Source organism: Mobula hypostoma, chromosome 2 (genome assembly GCF_963921235.1).
Source record: "Mobula hypostoma chromosome 2, sMobHyp1.1, whole genome shotgun sequence".
Lineage (NCBI taxonomy): Eukaryota > Metazoa > Chordata > Chondrichthyes > Myliobatiformes > Myliobatidae > Mobula > Mobula hypostoma.
Window position 1 is genome coordinate 40,219,793 of NC_086098.1, and position 21,595 is coordinate 40,241,387.

Below are 21,595 nucleotides of genomic sequence, written 5' to 3' on the forward strand. Positions count from 1 at the left end.
TAGAGACCTCTTGCAGGATGTTAGGGATAAATTTGTCCCGGTGAGGAAGATAAAGAATGGTAGGGTGAAGGAACCATGAGTGACAAGTGAGGTGGAAAATCTAGTCAGGTGGAAGGAGGCATCATACATGAGGTTTAGGAAGCAAGGATCAGGTGGGTCTATTGAGGAATATAGGGAAGCAAGAAAGGAGCTTAAGAAGGGGCTGAGAAGAGCAAGAAGGGGGCATGAGAAGGCGTTGGTGAATAGGGTAAAGGAAAACCCCAAGGAATTCTTCAATTATGTGAAGAAAAAAAAGGATGACAGGATGAAGGTAGGACCAATTAGAGATAAAGGTGGGAAGATGTGCCTGGAGGCTGTGGAAGTGAGTGAGGTCTCAATGAATACTTCTCTTCAGTATTCACCAAAAAGAGGGAACTTGATGATGGTGAGGACAATATGAGTGAAGTTGATGTTCTGGAGCATGTTGATATTAAGAGAGACGTGGTGTTGGAGTTGTTAAAATACATTAGGATGGATAAGCCCTGGGGCTGGACGGTATATTCCCCAGGCTGCTCCACGAGGCGAGGGAAGAGATTGCTGAGCCTCTGGCTAGGATCTTTATGTCCTCGTTGTCCACAGGAATTGTACCGGAGGATTGGAGGGAGGCGAATGTTGTCCCCTTGTTCAAAAATGGTAGTAGGGATAGTCCGGGTAATTATAGACCAGTGAGCCTTACGTCTGTGGTCGGAAAGCTGTTGGAAAAGATTCTCAGAGATAGGATCTCTGGGCATTTAGAGAATCATGGCCTGATCAGCGACAGTCAGCATGGCTTTATGAAGGGCAGATCATGTCTAACAAGCCTGATAAGAGTTCTTTGAGGTGGTGACCAGACATATAGATGAGGGTAGTGCAGTGGATGTGATCTATATGGATTTTAGTAAGGCATTTGACAAGGTTCTACACGGTAGGCTTATTCAGAAAGTCAGAAGGCATGGGATCCAGGGAAGTTTGGCCAGGTGGATTCAGAATTGGCTTGCCTGCAGAAGGCAGAGGGTCGTGGTGGAGGGAGTACATTCAGATTGGAGGATTGTGACTAGTGGTGTCCCACAAGGATATGTTCTGGGACGTCTACTTTTTGTGATTTTTATTAACGACCTGGATGTGGGGGTAGAAGGGAGGGTTGGCAAGTTTGCAGACAACACAAAGGTTGGTGGTGTTGTAGATAGTGTAGAGGATTGTCAAAGATTGCAGAGAGACATTGATAGGATGCAGAAGTGGGCTGAGAAGTGGCAGGTGGAGTTCAACCCGGAGAAGTGTGAGGTGGTACACTTTGGAAGGACAAACTCCAAGGCAGAGTACAAAGTAAATGGCAGGATACTTGGTAGTGTGGAGGAGCAGAGGGATCTGGGAGTACATGTCCACAGATCCCTGAAAGTTGCCTCACAGGTGGATGGGGTAGTTAAGAAAGCTTATGGGGTGTTAGCTTTCATAAGTCGAGGGATAGAGTTTAAGAGTCGCGATGTAATGATGCAGCTCTATAAAACTCTGGTTAGGCCACACTTGGAGTACTGTGTCCAGTTCCGGTCGCCTCACTATCGGAAGGATGTGGAAGCATTGGAAAGGGTACAGAGAAGATTTACCAGGATGCTGCCTGGTTTAGAGAGTATGCATTATGATCAGAGATTAAGGGAGCTAGGGCTTTACTCTTTGGAGAGAAGGAGGATGAGAGGAGACATGATAGAGATGTACAAGATAATAAGAGGAATAGATAGAGTGGATAGCCAGCGCCTCTTCCCCAGGGCACCACTGCTCAATACAAGAGGACATGGCTTTAAGGTAAGGGGTGGGAAGTTCAAGGGGGATATTAGAGGAAGGTTTTTTACTCAGAGTGGTTGGTGCGTGGAATGCACTGCCTGAGTCAGTGGTGGAGGCAGATACACTAGTGAAGTTTAAGAGACTACTAGAAAGGTAGATGGAGGAATTTAAGGTGGGGGCTTATATGGGAGGCTGGGTTTGAGGGTCGGCACAATATTGTGGGCCGAAGGGCCTGTACTGTGCTGTACTAGTCTATGTTCTATGTTCTTTAGGATCATGTCCTGTCAGAGTCAATTCGATAGTAAATAAAAATCAATGGCTCATCCTCTATCAAAATTATTAAAATTGTGATATCGTACAGTGTATATTGATTAAGCTTCATTCTGTTTTGTATGAAATGAAGCTGTTATTTATGTATGCAATTTTCTTTCATAATTAAATTCAGAAAACAAATATGTGCCACGTTGGGTGTATAGGGAACTTTTCACTAATTAATGTTGAGAAGCCTAACTGATTGCCTGAAAAAAGTAACAGTATAATCAGAGTACCACCAAAAACTGAGTGGCAAGAAGTAGAGTAGCAATGCAACAAATGTCCATTGGATGAAAATAAATATTTCAAACTGATATTACGCACATACTTACTTAATTTTGCAGCCCATTTCACATTGGTGGGTACAATTCTAAACGTGTGCATCAACATGGAAGCCATGACTTATAAATTAATTTCTGTAGAAATAAAGTTCAATGTTGTAAGAACTGCTCATCAGTATGCAACAGAACATTAATTCCCCACTGCCAAATCTGTAGCTATATTTTCAAGCAAATTTCTGTAGACAAAAGCAAAATGCTGCTGTTGTTGGAAATGTGCTATAAAATAGGGAAACAGGAACTAACTTAACATTTCTATAGTTAGAAATATTAACTTCATTTTTTCCTGTTCGTATTTAATGTATATGTATATATAAAAAATGACTAATGAAAATAACTGAGATGCCTTCAACTTTTTTTTAAAACTGGTATTATTCTTCTGAACATCATTGCATATTTTTTCTTTGATACATAGAATGTCATTACCAAAATTAATACTTAAGAATAAGAATCCAGTTTAATATCACTGACATACTGAATGCCATGAAATTTATTGATTTGTGGAAGCAGTACAGTGCAATATATAAAAATATAAATTACAATAAGGAAGATATACAAAAAATTAATTAAATAAGTAGTGCACTGGTAAGAGAGTAAAAATAATGAGGAGGTGTTCATGGGTTGATTCATTGTCCATTAAGAAATCTAACGGCAGAGGGATAGAAGCTGTTTATAAACTGTCTTCAGGCTCCAGGACCTCCTTTCTGATGGTAGTAATAAGTAATGTTCTGGGTGATGACGGTCCTTAGTGATGGATGCCACCTATTTCAGGGATCACCTTTTGAATATGTCCTCAATGCTGGGGAGGCTAGTTAGTGCCCATGATGAAGCTGACTGAGTTTGGAACCGTCTACAGCCTTTTCTCAATCCTGTGTAATGGCCCCTCTACACCAGATAGTGATGCAGCCAGTTAGAATGCGAGTCACAGTACACCTGTAGGAATTTGCTTGAGTCTTTGGTGACATATCTTCCTAATTGCAGCAATACCTTGGGCACAGGATGGATCTTCAGAGAACTTGAAAATGCTCACCCTTTCCATTACTGACTCCCCAAAGAGGACTCGTGTGTGTTCCCTCAAATTCCCCTTCCTGAAGTCCACAATCAATTCCTTGGTCTCACTGACATCAAGTGCAAGGTTGTGGTTGCACCATCACTCAACCAGCCATCTCACTCCTGTATGCCTGCTAGTCACCATCTGAGATTCTGCCAACAGTTTGGCAAAAGTCTTGCTGTACATCTTCTAAAATCTTGCTCAGTATTCAAATTGGCATTTTTGAATTCATTTGCACCAATTTCTTTAAACCATGCTAAATCATCAAATAAATAAAGCTAATGAAAGTTTTAAGGAAAAGCTAAGTTGTATATAGACGTGCAGCAGCATCAAAACAGTATTTTCCTTCAAAATGTGTACAGGTGTCCCCCGCTTTTCGAACATTCGCTTTACGAAACCTCACTGTTACTAAAGACCAACATTAGTTCCCTGTTTTCACTTTCAGAAGGTGTTTTCACTGTTAGGAAAAAAAAAATCGGTGCGCGATAAAAAATCAGCACGCGCCCCGAGCAGCCGCTCTCCCCGGGAACGGCATTCTAGCCAGCATTGCTTAAACACATGCCTGTGAGCAACCGTTTGCAAAATGAGTTCTATGGTATCGGAAAAGCCTAGAAGAGCTCTAAGGCTGTTACACTTAGCGTAAAACTAGACATAATTAAGCGTTTCGATCGTGGTGAACGAAGTAAGGACAAAGTGAGTTTGGCTTGTGGAAGCTGACGAACATGATGTTGAAGAGGTTTTGGCATCCCATGACCAAGAACTGATAGATGAAGAGCTGATGCAATTGGAAGAAGAAAGGATAACAATCGAAACCGAATTCAGTAGCGAACTGAACGTGAAGCAACTGTGTGAGATTTTCGCTGCAATGATAAAGTACGACTTTAATCTTGAAAGGGTACGTAGGTTTAGGGGATATTTTCAAGATGGTTTGAGTCCTTACAAAGAACTGTATGATAGAAAAATGAATGAGGCTCAGCAGTCAAGCAAGCCTTCCACATCAGCCAGAGCAGACGACGCACCTCGACTTTCGACATCGAGGTAGGCAGTCATAGGAGAAGATGAGCTGCCTGCTCTAATGGAAACAGACGACAAGATGATGCCCCAGTGTCCCACCACCCCAACACCCAGCCGCGGACAGATACCGATTCGTGGAGAATGCAGCGGTAGCCAGGAGACACACAGCACATCTTTAAGAAAAAAGCCGAAATAAACATGCTAATTAATTAGGTGCCGCCCGACACGTAATTGTCGGCCCAGATCAGAGACGACGCAATCGGAAATCGGCACTGATCTGGGCCGACAATTACGTGCCGGGTGGCACCTAATTAAACAGCATGTTTATTTTGGCTTTTTTCTTAAAGATGTGTTGGGTGCCTCCTGGCTACCGCTGCGTTCCTGCATGCTTCGTGGCAATGTATCGGTCGGCAGCCTGGAGGGAGGGGGCCACTGCACCACCCAAACTGCGACGACTCAGTCTAACACACCATCATCAGTGTGCTCGGCGCTGAACCAATTCTGGTAAGTGATACTACACTGTACATACATTATTTCTACTTTATATAAGCTGTGCATTTTTACATGTTATTTGGTATGATTTGGCAGCTTCATAGCTTAAAGGTTACTGGGGAGCGCTTGCGCCGTGTTTTTGCCAACAGCGCTTGGGTGAGATTTTCTGCTGATGGCGCTTGTGTGAGATTTTCGCTACGGAGAACAGTGCAGTAATGATTGTGGAAAAATATTTCTATTTTAACTATTTTATATAGGCTGTGCATTTATCATATCATTCCTGCTTTTACCATATGTTACTGTTATTTTAGGTTTTATGTGTTATTTGGCATGATTTGGTAGGTTATTTTTGGGTCTGCGAACGCTCACAAAATTTTCCCATATAAATAAATGGTAATCGCTTCTTCGCTTTACGACATTTCGGCTTACGAACTATTTCATAGGAACGCTCTGCCTTCGGATGGCGGGGGAAACCTGTATCTCCATTTGTTAGTATGACCAGTACCGGTATACACAAGACAAAATCCTGAAGTCATATGAAGTATGATATTTAACCACAATATGAAACTTGTTTAATAAACACAAATCAATTCCATAAATTTATATTCTTAACTGGGTAGAAGGCAAAACAGAACAAAGTGGTCTCAGAGATTATTAAGCAGCACAGCAGTGGTAAGGTCACATCTTTGTTACTATTAATAAAGACAAAGCCTTATTTTTTTATATTCTGGCTTTTTGCCTGACTTCGCATTTTTTTTCTGTACAGAGGAGGGGAACTTGGGGGTTGATGGTCATGCTGCCATTCTTTTCTTTCCTGGTTTTGTAGCTATGTGGTGAAGAAGAATTTCAGAGCTGTGTACTTTGATAATAAATGAACCTTTGAACCTTTTTTCAATTATTATAGACTACAATTATGCAATATTGCATGTATATTGCAGTAACCAAAGCAAAAGTATGCAAGTTGAGCACTCCTTATCCAAAAACCTCCAAAATCTAAATGTTATATTGAACGCTGTCATAACGTCACAAACAGATATTTCAACAAGGAACTGGGAAGGTTCCCAAACAAAGAGGAGGTCTCTGTGCATGAGAAAGTTTTGAGAAGTGACCTCACATACGTAATGAACAGAAGCTAATGAAAAATAGAAAAACACTGCCTAAAGCAAAAAATGAAGATCTCGATGTATTGAAAGAGCGGATTCATCAGCATGGAGTGAACATGTGCCACTTCACGGTCTGCTATCATGACAAAAGCAAAGATCTGTCATGACAAACTGAAAATTGAAGGTAATTGTGAATATTCAGCAGTCTGGTTGCAGAATTTTAAGAAAAGAAAAGACAAGGCATTAACTTTTTAAACATTTGTGATAAAGCATCTGATGTTCATGAAGCAACAGAGAAATTCATTGAGTTTGCTAAGATTGTTACTGATGAAAATCTAACATGCTAAATATCTGCATCTGTATATATGTGTGATGAACAAGTGTTAGATGATGATTGCTTACTAGTAACACATAAACACAGAGTCAAGAATGAAGGCGATGCCAAACAGCTACTGACTGTCCACCTGGGTGGCCGAGGTAGTGATAACATCTACCATTCAGGGCCCCAAACAGTCCTCCAAGGTGAGGCGACACTTCACCTGTGAGTCTGTTAGGTCATCTACTGTGTGGCCTCCTGTTTATTGGTGAGACCCGACAGAGATTGGGAGATCGTTTTACTGAGCACCTATGCTCCATCCACCAGAAAAAGAGGGATCTCCCTGTGGCCGCCCCTTTTAATTCCACTTACCATTCCCATTCTGTCAGTCCATGGCCTCCTCTACCGTTGCGATGAGGCCACACTCAGGTTGGCAGTTTGGGTAGCCTCCAAACTGATGGCAAGAACATCAATTTCTCAAACTCCCAGTAATGCTCCCCCCTTCACCATTCCCCATTCACTTTTCCCTCTCTCACCTTAACTCTTTACCTGCCCCTTTTCTTTCTTCTATGGCCTTCTATCCTCTCCTATCAGATTCCTCCTTCTCCAGCCCTTTATCTCTTTCACCAATCAACTTCCCAGCTCTTTACTTCACCCCTCCTGCTCTAGGTCTCACCTATCATCTTGTGTTTCTTCCTCTCCTCCCCCATTTTCTAACTCTGATCCTCATCTTTTTTTTCGCCAGTCCTGATGAGGATCTTACCCAAAACATTGACTACACACTTTTCCATAGATGCTGCCTGGTCTGCTGAGTTCATCCAGCATTTTGTGTGGCTTGCTTGGATTTCCAGCATCTGCAGATTTTCTCTTGCTGGTGATAACATCTTTCTTATGGTTCAATCTATACATTATTGTTCCATGCACAAAATTATTTTAAATATTATATAAAACTACCTTTGGGATACATGTATAAACTTGGGTCACATCCCCAAGGTATCTCATTATAAATGCAAATATTCCAAAACTCAAAACATTTCCAACCCCAAGCATTTCAGATATGGAGTGCTCAACCTGTAGTTTCAACTTCTTCAGAGTTATGGCATTATAAAGTTTAGCCTACTCTCGTGGAACAGTGTGTAAGAATGTACTATATGACTCTAAATTGTATAGTTAGAAATAACGAAGTTGACCATCACACACTTAAAATTCAAACGGCAAATAATAAAAACTACAAAGACGTATTAGTTGCATGGGCAATGAAGTCAAGATTGTAAGGGTGAAATCCGAAATGACATTATCGTAAGTATCAACGGGACAATTTACATGAAAAGATTTACACCTTTTACACTTTATCAATAAGTTACTTTAAAATCAGCGCAAGTGAAAACAAAATTACTACATTGCAAAGGGTTGCGAGAAGAGTTTACAAAATGAGTTGACAGAATAGTCAACATTGAGAATTAACTCTGTCACGGCCGGGAAGACACGGGGCCTGATATGACAACGAATCCAATTCCCCCGAAATCATTGGCGATGACTGGGGTAAGGGACAGGGCCGAGCACCGGACACTCTGGTCGTGGACAATCATGCCCCAAGCGAAATCCATCCCATAACTTGCTCCCTCCCCCGCCACCGGACACACACCACCCTTCTCCCCTCCAGCCTCACAACTATGAAGCCAAATTCAAAAATTATCCGTAGTAAAGTCTCAACTAAACCAAGTGAAGCAACAGCATCATCTGTTTTATAATACATTTCCAGCAATGATCTCTCCACAAAAAAATCCCATCTGCCGAGCATGTTCAGTATTTTCTCTTTTAATGTCAGACATCCAACATCTTCGCCAGCCAAGCCCATGACTCTCCACAGGCTCCGCTTCACAAATATAACATGGTCTCGCCCACTGCCAGCTGAGCAAGGTTATCAGCTCCCGGCCCCTCACCTCTGCTTCTCCGACTCGGCTCCGGCCTCTCGTTGCCGCGCTCCTCCCTATCCGATCCCTCGATTCTCCGGATCCCCCAGTGCTCCGCTCCCGCTTCAATCTCTGGCTTCCTGGACGCAAATCGTAGTGCTCTCCCCCTAACAACCAGCGTAGGTCCCCTCCCAGCCTAACCTCAAAGCCCGCCCATTATTGTACTTTGCCCTCCCCCGCACAAAAACATTTTAAAGCGGTAGAGGAAATAGAGGGTAAAATATTCAAGATTAAATGCGATTCTGACCTATTAGACCCACTGCGGGTATTTCTGCTCAGGCGAGCCCGAGATTTCCCTTAGGCCGTTGCACAGGGCGGAGCCGGGTCAGGCAGAAGATGGCGGCGGTGGCACGGGCAGTGGCGTTGCCACTACGGCTCCGGCTTTTAGCCGGGAGGCGGCTGCGCTTTTCAGGTACACACGGTTTAAGATATAATTTCATTTATGGAAGGAATTCAAGTTTTTATTTCCTTCGTTACGGCCGACTGTCTGAGAATAGTTGCCTAAATTTAGCGACAGTTTGTGTTGATGCAGTGCGTTTCACAGCTACTAAAACTGGACATAAATGCCACGACATTTTGATAACTTTATGCTACGGAATTTCTCTCTCTTGCTATCTCATCTCTGGTCATCAGATCAGCTTTTCGACCTTATAAGTCAAAAGAAAAATTCTTCCAGCATTATTCGTTACTTTCTCCTGGAGACAAGTTTATAGAGATCTGATACTTCGACCGACTGACTGACTGACACACACACACACACACACACACACACACACACACACACACACACACACACACACACACACACACACACACACACTCTCTCTCTCACTCATATTTCTGTGTTCGAGACGTATGTTGTGCTGTGCGATCTACGTAGCTCATGATATAAAAGAACATTTGCATGTATTATTGAACTTGGCAATACAAAACTCAAATGTTTTTCCACGTTAAATGTTTGTTTTATTTTTACATAATTGCATTCTAAATGGTTTCGCCCAATTGGGAGTGTTCTCTTCAAATAAAAACGCTTTAGCTGCCACCCTAATCTTTGAAAGAACAAATAAATTAAAACGTTTGAATGGAATGTGAAATTAAATATTGCACTTTAATTTCCTATCATTGTGTAGGATGATGTCAATCAGCCCTCTTGTCAGTAAGTGAAAAAAGAGAACTATAGTTGTTGGAAATACTCAGATAAAAGCAAAATACTAGAAACTGCAGCTGGACCAGCATCTGTAAAAGATGTTTCAGGTCAAGTATCATCTTTCCACAGATGCTGCCAGACGTGCTGAGTGTTTCCAGCATTTTCTGTCTTTTTTTTCTCAGAGACAATTTTGACAAACAGCACTAGAAATAAATGAATTAAAACAGTTAATAATAACTCTTCCAACACACATCAAAGTTGCTGGTGAACGCAGCAGGCCAGGCAGCATCTCTAGGATTAATTTTTATAAGGTTGTCCCTATACTGTTTATGCAGCAGGCATTTATTGACATAGTTGCTGAAAGTAAATGTCAATTTGACCTTTGTACGGTGGACACTGGCAACTTACAGTATTTATGATTTTTTAAACATTTGCTTTTTAAGTGTTGAATATAAACTTCTGTTTTAATTAAGGATCTTAGTTGAGCACTCATGAAAATCAACTTTCATTTATTAGTGATTTTAGTTGGAGAATTTGGGAATATACCAATTTGTGTAGAAGAAATTTTTAAAATCACCACCCAAAAAAATTGAGAACAATGAAACTCACTCTCACAGAATTTATGTGGGAAAATAAAGTAAACAACTTTTTTCCCCAACTGTGTTTCTCATTTCATGTATATCTTTGTGATATCGAAAATTACAATAGCGACAATTTTCTAAGAATATGGCCTCCTCCTAATGCTGGGTCACCTCTATTTTATTAAAGTCTGTTGTGGTTAAGCCTTTTACCTGACACCAACATCAAATTTATATCAGTCATAGTTTAATTTGTTATAATTCAAATTATGATTTTTTGCAAATATTAATTTGAGGATTCCGTTTGGAAGAGTTTGGAGTTAACGTGTGCTTGAAGGTCAGTGAGGATTTCATAGGCAGAAGAGTAAAAATCTTAGGCATAAAGTTAACAAATATATATGAAAACAATGTTATAAATATCCCAAGTTGCCAAACAATATCCATAGTAAAAACTGTCAAATTGACATCTACTTTTCAGTCGATGATCAGGTTTTTATGAAGTGCTCTGATCACATTTTATGTTCATGATCTGATTCATTTTTTTAATTTACAGAATTTCTGATAAATTTTCATCATAATGCTCTCTGACAGAGCAAAGTTCTAAAATATGTAAATTGTTTACTCAGTGAAACAACCTTAAATTTCCTTTGGTCAGCAACTAAAACTGTTTGAATTGATGATGAAGGGTCTCAGCCCGAAATGTCAACTGTTTACACTTTTCCGTAGATGCTACCTGGCCTGCTGAGTTCCTTCAGCATTTTGTGTGAATTGCTTTGAATTGAATTTGGAAAAAATAGCATTGGAAAAAATTAGTTTATATAACTTAAATAGTCAGTATATAAATACAATCTTAAATGTCATCAGAAACAAATGGAATTGATTTGTGTCCACTCCCTAAAATGCAGCATATCAGGTGAGAAGAACAAAAGATCTCAAATGTCACAGTGGTGTTCTGCAGTCCTATTATCTTTTCAAAAACCCACCAATTCTCCATTTCTGGTCTCTTCGGCTTCCCAAATTGATGGCTGTGACCTGAGCCACCTACAGTTTTAAGTTTTGGAATTACCGCCCTAAACCTTGAACCCATTTCCTCGTGTTTGCACCCATTCTACTTGTTTTAATGTTAAATTCTACATTTTTGACCAATTCTTATTTTTCTTAACTACAATATGATTATGGGGAGCAAGGACATGGCAGACCAATTGAATAATTACTTTGGTTCTGTCTTCACTAAGGAGGACATAAATAATCTTCCAGAAATAGTAAGGGACAGAGGGTCCAGTGAGATGGAAGAACTGAGTGAAATACATGTTAGTAGGGAAGTGGTGTTAGGTAAATTGAAGGGATTGAAGGCAGATAAATCCCCAGGGCCAGATGGTCTGCATCCCAGAGTGCTTAGGAAGTAGCCCAAGAAATAGTGGATGCATTAGTGATAATTTTTCAAAACTCGTTAGATTCTGGACTAGTTCCTGAGGATTGGAGGGTGGCTAATGTAACCCCACTTTTTAAAAAAGGAGGGAGAGAGAAACCGGGGAATTATAGGCCGGTTAGCCTAACGTCGGTGGTGGGGAAACTGCTGGAGTCAGTTATCAAGGATGTGATAACAGCACATTTGGAAAGCGGTGAAATGATCGGACAAAGTCAGCATGGATTTGTGAAAGGAAAATCATGTCTGACGAATCTCATAGAATTTTTTGAGGATGTAACTAGTAGAGTGGATAGGGGAGAACCAGTGGATGTGGTATATTTGGATTTTCAAAAGGCTTTTGACAAGGTCCCACACAGGAGATTAGTGTGCAAACTTAAAGCACACGGTATTGGGGGTAAGGTATTGGTGTGGGTGGAGAATTGGTTAGCAGACAGGAAGCAAAGAGTGGAAACAAACGGGACCTTTTCAGAATGGCAGGCGGTGACTAGTGGGGTACCGCAAGGCTCAGTGCTGGGACCCCAGTTGTTTACAATATATATTAATGACTTGGATGAGGGAATTAAATGCAGCATCTCCAAGTTTGCGGATGACATGAAGCTGGGTGGCAGTGTTAGCAGTGAGGAGGATGCTAAGAGGATGCAGGGTGACTTGGATAGGTTGGGTGAGTGGGCAAACTCATGGTAGATGCAATTTAATGTGGATAAATGTGAAGTTATCCACTTTGGTGGCAAAAATAGGAAAACAGATTATTATCTGAATGGTGGCCGATTAGGAAAAGGGGAGGTGCAACGAGACCTGGGTGTCATTATACACCAGTCATTGAAAGTGGGCATGCAGGTACAGCAGGCGGTGAAAAAGGCGAACGGTATGCTGGCATTTATAGCGAGAGGATTCGAGTACAGGAGCAGGGAGGTACTACTGCAGTTGTACAAGGCCTTGGTGAGACCACACCTGGAGTATTGTGTGCAGTTTTGGTCCCCTAATCTGAGGAAAGACATCTTTGCCATAGAGGGAGTACAAAGAAGGTTCACCAGATTGATTCCTGGGATGGCAGGACTTTCATATGAAGAAAGACTGGATGAACTGGGCTTGTACTCGTTGGAATTTAGAAGATTGAGGGGGGATCTGATTGAAACGTATAAGATCCTAAAGGGATTGGACAGGCTAGATGCGGGAAGATTGTTCCCGATGTTGGGGAGGTCCAGAACGAGGGGTCACAGTTTGAGGATAGAGGGGAAGCCTTTTAGGACCGAGATTAGGAAAAACTTCTTCACACAGAGAGTGGTGAATCTGTGGAATTCTCTGCCACAGCAAACTGTTGAGGCCAGTTCATTGGCTATGTTTAAGAGGGAGTTAGATATGGCCCTTGTGGCTACAGGGGTCAGGGGGTATGGAGGGAAGGCTGGGTTCTGAGTTTATGATCAGCCATGATCATAATAAATGGCGGTGCAGGCTCGAAGGGCCGAATGGCCTACTCCTGCACCTATTTTCTATGTTTCTATGTTTCTAATATCTCCTTATATGAGTTTGGTATTGTGGGCAAAATTTTCATTGTATCTCAGGGAAGAGCTCTTCAGCCATATGATGGTGGGGTAGGAGATGGGTGTAGTGAGCACCCATTATTATCAAGAGATTATCGTGATCAATTCCCCGGGAGAACCCTTTGTATCTATCACCAATGTTCCCTCTAATTTTTAGTACACTGCACAGAATAACAACAAAATAACATATTTAAGTCACTCAGTTATTTTTTTCTCTCTCCTGTCTTTGGCATTTACCCATTCTTTGTAAACTCTATCTAGACTAATAGAACTCCCATCCAATTGATATGGTCTTACTCTCAAAGGGTATTCCACATTTAAAGATGTCTTGTAGGGCATTATGTATCCCATTCCAATAGTCTTTGATAACAGGGCATTCCCAGAAAATATGATAATGGTTTGCATTTTGATTTCCACAATTTCTCCAGCAAACAGGGGGGTTATATATTTTGGGTATATACATCAAGAATAGTTGAAAAGAGATAAATATTTAATGAATGTACTGCTGGTGGCTGGTAAAAAGACCCTTACCAGGAAATGGTTATCACCGGAAAGCTTTAAATGTATGGATTGAAATTACAATGGACATTTACAAAATGAAGATAACAGCATCTGTTAATCATAAGTTGGAACAATTTTATTCATACTGGAAAAAATGGTTTAACTACATAACACCTCATAGGCCTGATTTTATTCTCACAAGTCAATAAAAATGTTATAAAAAAAAGATCACTCCCTGCTCTGTACATAGTTTTCTTCTTTTGATTGTTCTTTCTTTCCTCTGCTTTCTATCAGATAAATATTATGTGGAGATTTGTGACAAATATGATTATATAATATATATGTACAGTATCTGAAATACATCTTATGGAAATGTTTGATGATGAAATTCAATAAAAAATAAATTACAAAAAAAAAGAAAAGAAAAACTTGGACAGGTACATGGATGAGAGGTGTATCGAGGGATATGGCCCAGGTGCAGGTCAGTGGGACTAGGCAGAATAATGGTTCGGCACAGCCAAGAAGGGCCAAAAGGCCTGTTTCTGTGCTGTAATGTTCTCTGGTTCTATGATAGCTTTTGATTCTCATTAACATATCCAAATGGCATTCACCTAAACGGTTTCTCAGCTTCTTTTTGAGTTGATTAATTGGGCTAAAACCTCGCCCACAGTCTGCACTAGACGCAAGAAAGGTTCCCCCAATGTCCATCAACTGTGCATGGTTGCAAAACTCTTCATTTTGAAGTACAAATGCCACCATTTGAGCAAAGTTTGAAATCAGTTTGGATTTAATTTTTTCTTGCACGGAAAATTTGAAATCATTAAACTTTCTAACTATTACAGTATCTTCAGCTAGAAAATCATGATATTTTAGACATAAGGCATTAACTTGTTCATCGCCAAATGTGAAGTCACAATCTGCAATTGCGGAGAAATCAAAAGCTGACCATTCTTGTACCTCATCTTCAGGAAACTTTTCTTCTGAATGAACACAAAGACTATTTATAAAGGTCAACAGCGAACTTGTATCTACTGTGATGTTTTCTTCACGTTGTTGGCTTAGCAAAACTTTAACTTTGTCACTGCACGAAACATTGTCTCCCAGATCCTGGAACAGGAAAGGTGAGGTGACGTAAATTAGTGACGTGCATTGTGGTATTTGAAAAACCAACTAACTAGTTAACAGAAACATTTAGCTGAAAGATTATTTTCAATAAGTATAATTATTAATTACTACATTATTTTAGATAACTAACCTTTTGTGCGCTCATTAATTTCCTTTGTGCGCTGGTTGAAAAACGTGTGTGCATGCGCACACGCGCACAGCTTAGAGGGAACGTAGTCTATCACAATCAAGTTTTGTTTTCTCCTTTCTTAAAGGTGGTCACTTTACTTTACCTCTGACATGCTCACTTCTCAGATGCGAGAGAAATAGATGAGAAAAGAATTTATAGAATTATTCCCTGCAATGTTTTGGTATGTCAGGATCTTCCTACCCTCCAGATGCATACCATTTTTCTCTTGCCATCAGTCCCTTTTTATTAAGGTGAAAGAATGGTTCTAACTTAGTGTACTGGAGGTCTTTCTCTTTAGTTAAATAAAAATATATTTCATTGTCAATTGAAACCCTCAAAGCAGAGCCACTTGCAAACTATAGAATATTAATTATCCAAAACCACTGATGTGCTTGTCTATTAAACACCGCCCTTTCACTGTTGCCTGACCTGCTGACTTCCTCCAGCATTTTGTGTGTTGCTTTTTCACTGTTGGAAACTTTTATAAATTTAAATACCCGATTAGATTCCCTGTAAGTGGATTAGTTCTTGCAGGTCCAGACTTCAAAAAAAACCCTTATTTCTTTGCTTGTGTTCCAAACCCCCTCATTCAAGCAACTTGTGAATGTTTTAATTATGTGGCTCCAAATTTGAGATGTGTCCAGCTTATATCATGTTTATCATTACATTTCTCATTTATGGTGTTTCAAATTTTAAATAATGTGTCCTATTAAGCTAGGCATCTTGGTGAACTTCAAATCTGGACAATAATGCAAAGATAAGTGTGAATGTAGAACTAAACCCTAAGGAAGTGAAAAGCAGATTAGTCTGAAAATATTGCTTTCATCTGTTATTGCAGGGTACAATATTTTGATGTACAATGCTATTTTGTGCATTGTACCATACATTTGGCTGGCGGGGTGGAGATGCGTCTCTACCAAAGGAGGTATAAGGCGCTCCTTCCCTCCACTAGCCTGTAGACCATGATCATCCGCATCATACGACACAGCACGTAATGATGATAACCACATATTTAGTGTCCATAAAAAGCAGTATTGTCTTCATTTTAAGAGTTCAGCTTGGTGTTAACTCATGTTTCAGTTTCCTCTCTGTTTGGGATCTGACAGTTTTCAACAAAATTATTATTTAAATGCAGTTTAACTTTGTGCTTTGTTACTTTTGCTCTGCTCATCCTGAGCACTAAATTGCCATCCTTACTATTTTTTGTCATAATTGCAAAGTGTTGCAATCATACGGAATGGTGCAAGTATTTGTGGTAGTGTTAGACCAACAGAACAGTTGGTGGCCTAATCTGCAAACAAGCATACACGTTGGAAGTGGGACAAAGGTTATCCCAGCCTGTTGTTTAAACCATGTATGGGAAGTAAGTGAACAATCTGTGCCAAAGTTTAATGATTAAATAGCATGCTACATCTAGCATATTTGCATAATTCAGGGGGTAGACAAGTTCAGTAATTCCAGTTGCCCACGTGTACTGTTTGCACTATGTTCTTTGGTATGTTTATTTGATGGCAAAAGATTAATATCAGATAAAAATATTTAGAGTTATATTCTAAAATTAAAATGTAATTAATTTCTTCAAAAAAGCTGATCATGATAGTTATGTGAAGAAATTAAGTAAACATTTTTTTACATCCTAATGGGCCACAACATATGTCATTAGAAATGACTTTCCATTGAAAACTTAACTTACAGCATGTTCTGTAATTATTCCATTTTACATCACTGAGTTCAGTTGTTCATCTCCCTTGATACACAGCCTTCAAGAAAAAGGCCGAAGGGTGGTTTAACTTCTTATTTTGCTTAATATTGGATTGAAATAATGTTCTTGCACAATATATCCTTTCACTTGATGAAATTTGCCTTGCTAACTGAATGTGGTAAGATTGTTCAGTAAAATCATTAAATAAGGGGAAAAGGTCAATCAATAGAAACTGAGTCATAGTATATTTACTCAGTTAAAACTCCTGGGTGCCAGGGTCCAGGACATCTCAGATCAAGTCCTCAGTGTTCTTAAGTAGGAGAGTGAACAGCCAGAGGTTGTGGTCCGTGTAGGTACCAATGACGTAGATAGGAAGAATGACGAGGTTCTGCAAAGTGAGTTCGGGGAGCAAGGTGCTAAGATAAAGGGGAGGACTTCCAGGGTTGTGATCTCAAGATTGCTACCCGTGCTGCATGCTAGTGAGGCCAGAAGTAGGAAGATTATACAATTTAACACATGGCTAAGGACTTGGTGTAGGAGGTGTTTGGATCATTGGGCTTTCTTCCAGGAAAGGTGCCACCTGCACAGAAGATACAGTTTGCAACTGAACTGGAAGGGGACTAATATCCTAGCGGGAAGCTTTGCTGGTGCTGCATAGTGGGGTTTAAAACAGAGTTGCAGGGGGAAGGGAATGCGAGTGCCAGAAGAGTTAGTAGAGAGGTTGTGGAGTCATGTTGTTAAGAAGACCTCAGACCATGTTAGGAATGATAAAGTTGAGCACGGTGCAATGTCCTGAACTGCATGTATTTCAATGCAAGAAGTATCATAGGAAAGGCAGCTGATCTCAGGGTATGGATCAACACTTGGAATTATGATATTGTAGCCATTTGTGAGACTTGGTTGCAGGAGGGGCAGAACTGGCAGGTCAATATTTCCAGGGTTCCATTGTTTTAGATGTGACAGAGTGGGAGGAATTAAAGGAGGAACGGTGGCATTAGTAGTCAGGGAAAATATCAAGGCAGTGCTCAGTTAGGACAGACTGGGTGAAACCATTTGTGACCATGTTAATGGGGCTATATTATAAACCTCTCAACAGTCCAAGGGATTTAGAAGAGAATTTGCAGAGAGATCATTGACTGTGGCAAGAAACATAAGGTTGTTACAGTAGGTGATTTTATCTTTCCATATATTAACTGGGACTCCCATACTGTAAAAGATCTAGATGGGATAGAGCTTGTCAAGTGTGTTCCAGAAAGCTTCTTTAATCAGTATATAGAAGTCTCAGTGAGAGATTGTGCGATACTTAATCTACTATAAGGGAATGAGACAGGGCAGGTGACAGAAGGTTGGGTAGGTGAACACTTTTCATTTAGTGATCACAATACCACTATTCAAGATAAATATGCAAAAGGATAGGTCTGGTCCACAGGCTGAGTTTCTAAATTGAAGAAAGACCAATTTTGATAATATCAGAAAAGATCTGGCAAATGTGGGTTGGAACAGGCTGTTTTCTGGCAAAAGTGTACTTTATAAATGGGAGGCCTTCAAGAGTGAAATTTTGAGAATACAAAGCATGTATGTGCCTGTCAGAATAAAAGGTAAAGATAAAAGGTGCAGGGAACCTTGGTTTTCAAGAGATATTGAGGCCCAGGTTAAGGGAAAAAAGGAGGTGCATAGCATTTATAGGTAGGAAGGAACAAATGGGGTGCTTATGGACTATAAGAAATGCAAGCGAACACTTAAAAAAAGAAATCAGAGTGCTAAAAGAAGGCATGAGGTTGCCCTAGCAGACAAGGTGAAGGAGAATCCTAAGGGATTCTATAGATATGTTAAGAGCAAAAGGATTGCAAAATTGATCCTTGAAAGATCAGAATGGTAATCCATTTGTGGAGCCAAAAGAAATGGGGGAGATCTTAAAGTATTTTTTTTGCATCTGCATTTACTGAGTAGACGGACATGAGGTCTATAGAAATGAGGCAAAGCGGCTTCAACTTCATGGACCCTTGAAGTTGATAGATTACAGGGGAGAAGAGGGTGAACACCTATGAAGAGGGTGTTTGCTGTACTAAGGCAAATTAGGGTAGATAAATTCCCAGGGCCTGACAAGGTATTCCCTCAGACCTTGTGGGAAGCAAGTACAGAAATTGCAGTGCCCCTAGCAAAGATATTTAAATCATCCTAACCAACAGGTCAGGTACCAGAGGATTGGGGGATAGCCAATGTTGCTCCGCTGTTTAAGAAAGGCTGTAAAAAAAGCAGAAAATTTTAGGCCAGTGCGCCTGACATCAGCAGTGGGAAAGTTATTGGAAGGTATTCTGAGGGACTGGATATATAAGTATTTGGATGGACATGGATTGATTAAGAATAGTCAGTATGGCTTTGTGCACAATAGGTCACGTCTAACCAATCTTACAGAGTTTTTTTTTGAGGAAGTTACCAGGAAAGTTGATGAAGGCAAGGCAATGGCTGTTGTCTATGTGGACTCTATGTATTTGACAAGATCCGGCATGGGAGGTTGGTCAAGGAGTTTCAGTCACACCGCATTCAAGATGAGATGTCTAATCCAATGTACTAGACACTAGCTTTGTGGAGGAAGCCAGAAAGTGGTAGGAGATGGTAGACTTTCTGACTGGAGGCCTGTGACTGCTGGAATACTGCAAGGATTGGTGCTGGTTCCCTTGTTGTTTGCCATCTATATCAACAATCTGGAAGATAATCTGGCTAACTGGATCAGCAAATTTGTGGATAACATTAAGACTGGGGGTTTAATGGACAGCGAGGAAGGTTATCATGGCTTGCAGCAGGATCTGAACCAGCTGGAAAAATGGGCTGAAAAATGGCAGATGGAATTTAATACAAACAAGTGTGAGGTTTTGCACTTTGGTGGATCCAACTAGGGTAAATGGTAGGACACTGAGGAGTGTGGTAGAACAAAGGGATCTGGGAATACAGATCTGTAATTCACTGAAAATGGTTGTACAGGTAGATAGGATCATTAAAAAAAAGCTTTTGACACATTGGTCATCATAAATCAAAGTATTGAGTACAGGATGTTTTGTTGAAGTTGTATAAGACGTTCATGGGGCCTAACTTGGAGTATTGTGTGCAGTTTTGGTCACCTACCTACAGGAAAGATGTAAATAAGGTTGAAAGAGTACAGAGAAAATTTATGAGGATTTTGCCAGGTCTGAAGGACCTGAGTTATTTGGAAAGACTGAATAGGTTAGGACTGTATTCCTTAGAAAGTAGAAGATTAGGAGGAGGTTTGATATGTATACAAAGTTATCAGGGGTATTACTAGGGTAAATGCGAGCGGGCTTTTTATCCACTGAGGTTGGGTGGGACAACAGCTAGAGGTCATGGGTTGAGGGTGAAAGATGAAAAGTTTAAGGGGAGCATGAAAGGAAACTTCTTCACTCAAAGGGTCGTGAGAGTGTGGAAGGAGCTGTCAGTACAGGTAGTGCGTGCAAGCTGGATTTCAATGTTTAAAAGAAGTTTGGATAGGTACGTGGATGGTAGGGGTATGGAGGGCTATGTTCCCATGCAGGTCGATGGGAGTAGGCAGTGTCAATGGTTCAGCATGGACAGGTTGGACTGAAGGGCCTGTTTCCGTGCTGTATTTTTCTATGACTCTGTATTATTTTGGAAGTCACTTTAGAATTCCAAGCCATGTTTCTTGTCACTAACTTTTTAATTGGTTTTCATTTCAAAATCAGCATTGTTGGAATGCTATATCAATTAAAGGAATAAAGAAATTCGTGAGTTTTGTTCCAGATCTAAAGTCTTCGTTTTCAAATCTTTTTTTTCCCAGTCATCCAAAGGTTGTGCTAGCACATTAATGACAACAGTGAATTTAACCACTGATGACTATTTTTGCTGAGAAGTGGTATATAAAATGGATTGTTCTGCATTTTTAGGGATGTGTGCTGAACCTTTGTTTTCAGAGGGCTATATGATGCAGATTGACAGGGATCTCAGACCTGTGGTGTACTTGGCAATAGTTGTTCCAGAGATCTGAATAACCTGCAAACAGCAGCTCTAGGCATTGGGAAAAGATGGCAGCATCACTGTCTCTGCAAAGTCCTTCAAATTCACTGCAAGTATCTCTAGCATTGTGGCCCTAGTTCCATTGAACTGGGCAGGCAACATTGTTAGCACACTCAACACCAGATTCATGCAGCTGACGATATATTTGTAAGCTCTGTTGCCAGAAGAGATTTTCAGGCAGAAGGGGAAAAATAAAAGAGAAAACATTAAAAGATGCATTAGATGATGAGGTTTCTGCTCAAAACATCGATTTTTTATTTCCAGCATCTGCAGATTTTCTCGTGTTTGACTTTTTATTCCCCTCCATAGATGCTGCCTAACCTGTGGAGTTCCTTCAATACTGTGTGTGTGTGTGTGTGTGTGTGTGTGTGTGTGTGTGTGTGTGTGTGTGTGTTGCAAAATATGCAACATCTATGCACAGTTTCAACAGAAAAGAATGTATGAAATCGCCCACCCCAACAGTCTCCAGTGCACTTGAATCCATAATCACTAGCAGATGTAAGGTCAATCTTTTGGAAAGTGCACCCTAGAAAGCATCTGGCCAAGTCCTTAGATCCTGTGTAAATCAGCTAGCAGGGGTATTTGCAGACATTTTTCACTTCTCCCTGCTTCAATCTGTAGTTCCTACCTGTTTTAACACCACTATATTCCCAGTATCTAAGAAAAACACAATAACGTGCTTTAGTAACTACTGTCCAGTGTCTCTGACATCTACCAAAATGAAGTGATTTGAGAGGCTGGTCAGGGTGTGCCTTAACTCCAGACTTCCAGACAAACTCAACCCACTGCCGAAATAGGATCTCAGTGGATGCCAGTTGCTAGATCTACACTCATCTCTGGAGCATCTGAACTGCAAAGACACCTCAGTCACACTCTGGGTTAGGACTCAACTGCAACTTCAACACTAATTCCAAGCAAATTCATCACCTGGAGCTGGACTTGGTAGTCAATATCTTCCTCTGC

General features: G+C 40.5%; 2 protein-coding genes across 3 annotated transcripts in view; one reads left to right on the forward strand and one right to left on the reverse strand.

Annotated features, from left to right (window-relative positions):
* hadhb (hydroxyacyl-CoA dehydrogenase trifunctional multienzyme complex subunit beta) overlaps positions 1–8,715 on the reverse strand; it is a 28,055-nt gene extending 19,340 nt beyond the window's left edge. Inside the window, exons 1-2 of one of the 2 annotated variants that reach the window (XM_063035948.1) lie at positions 8,641–8,715; positions 2,439–2,522 (exon numbers count right to left, since the gene is read on the reverse strand). In XM_063035948.1, coding sequence (XP_062892018.1) covers positions 2,439–2,505 — 67 coding nt within the window. In that variant the 5' untranslated portion in view covers positions 2,506–2,522; positions 8,641–8,715. Of the gene's footprint in view, positions 1–2,438; positions 2,523–8,363; positions 8,522–8,640 lie in introns of those variants that run through there. The other variant, XM_063035939.1, reaches the window with a different exon arrangement.
* Positions 8,641–21,595, forward strand: part of LOC134339428 (trifunctional enzyme subunit alpha, mitochondrial-like) — a 63,158-nt gene continuing 50,203 nt past the window's right edge. Inside the window, exon 1 of the mRNA XM_063035925.1 lies at positions 8,641–8,805. Coding sequence (XP_062891995.1) covers positions 8,730–8,805 — 76 coding nt within the window. The 5' untranslated portion in view covers positions 8,641–8,729. The remainder of the gene's footprint in view (positions 8,806–21,595) is intronic.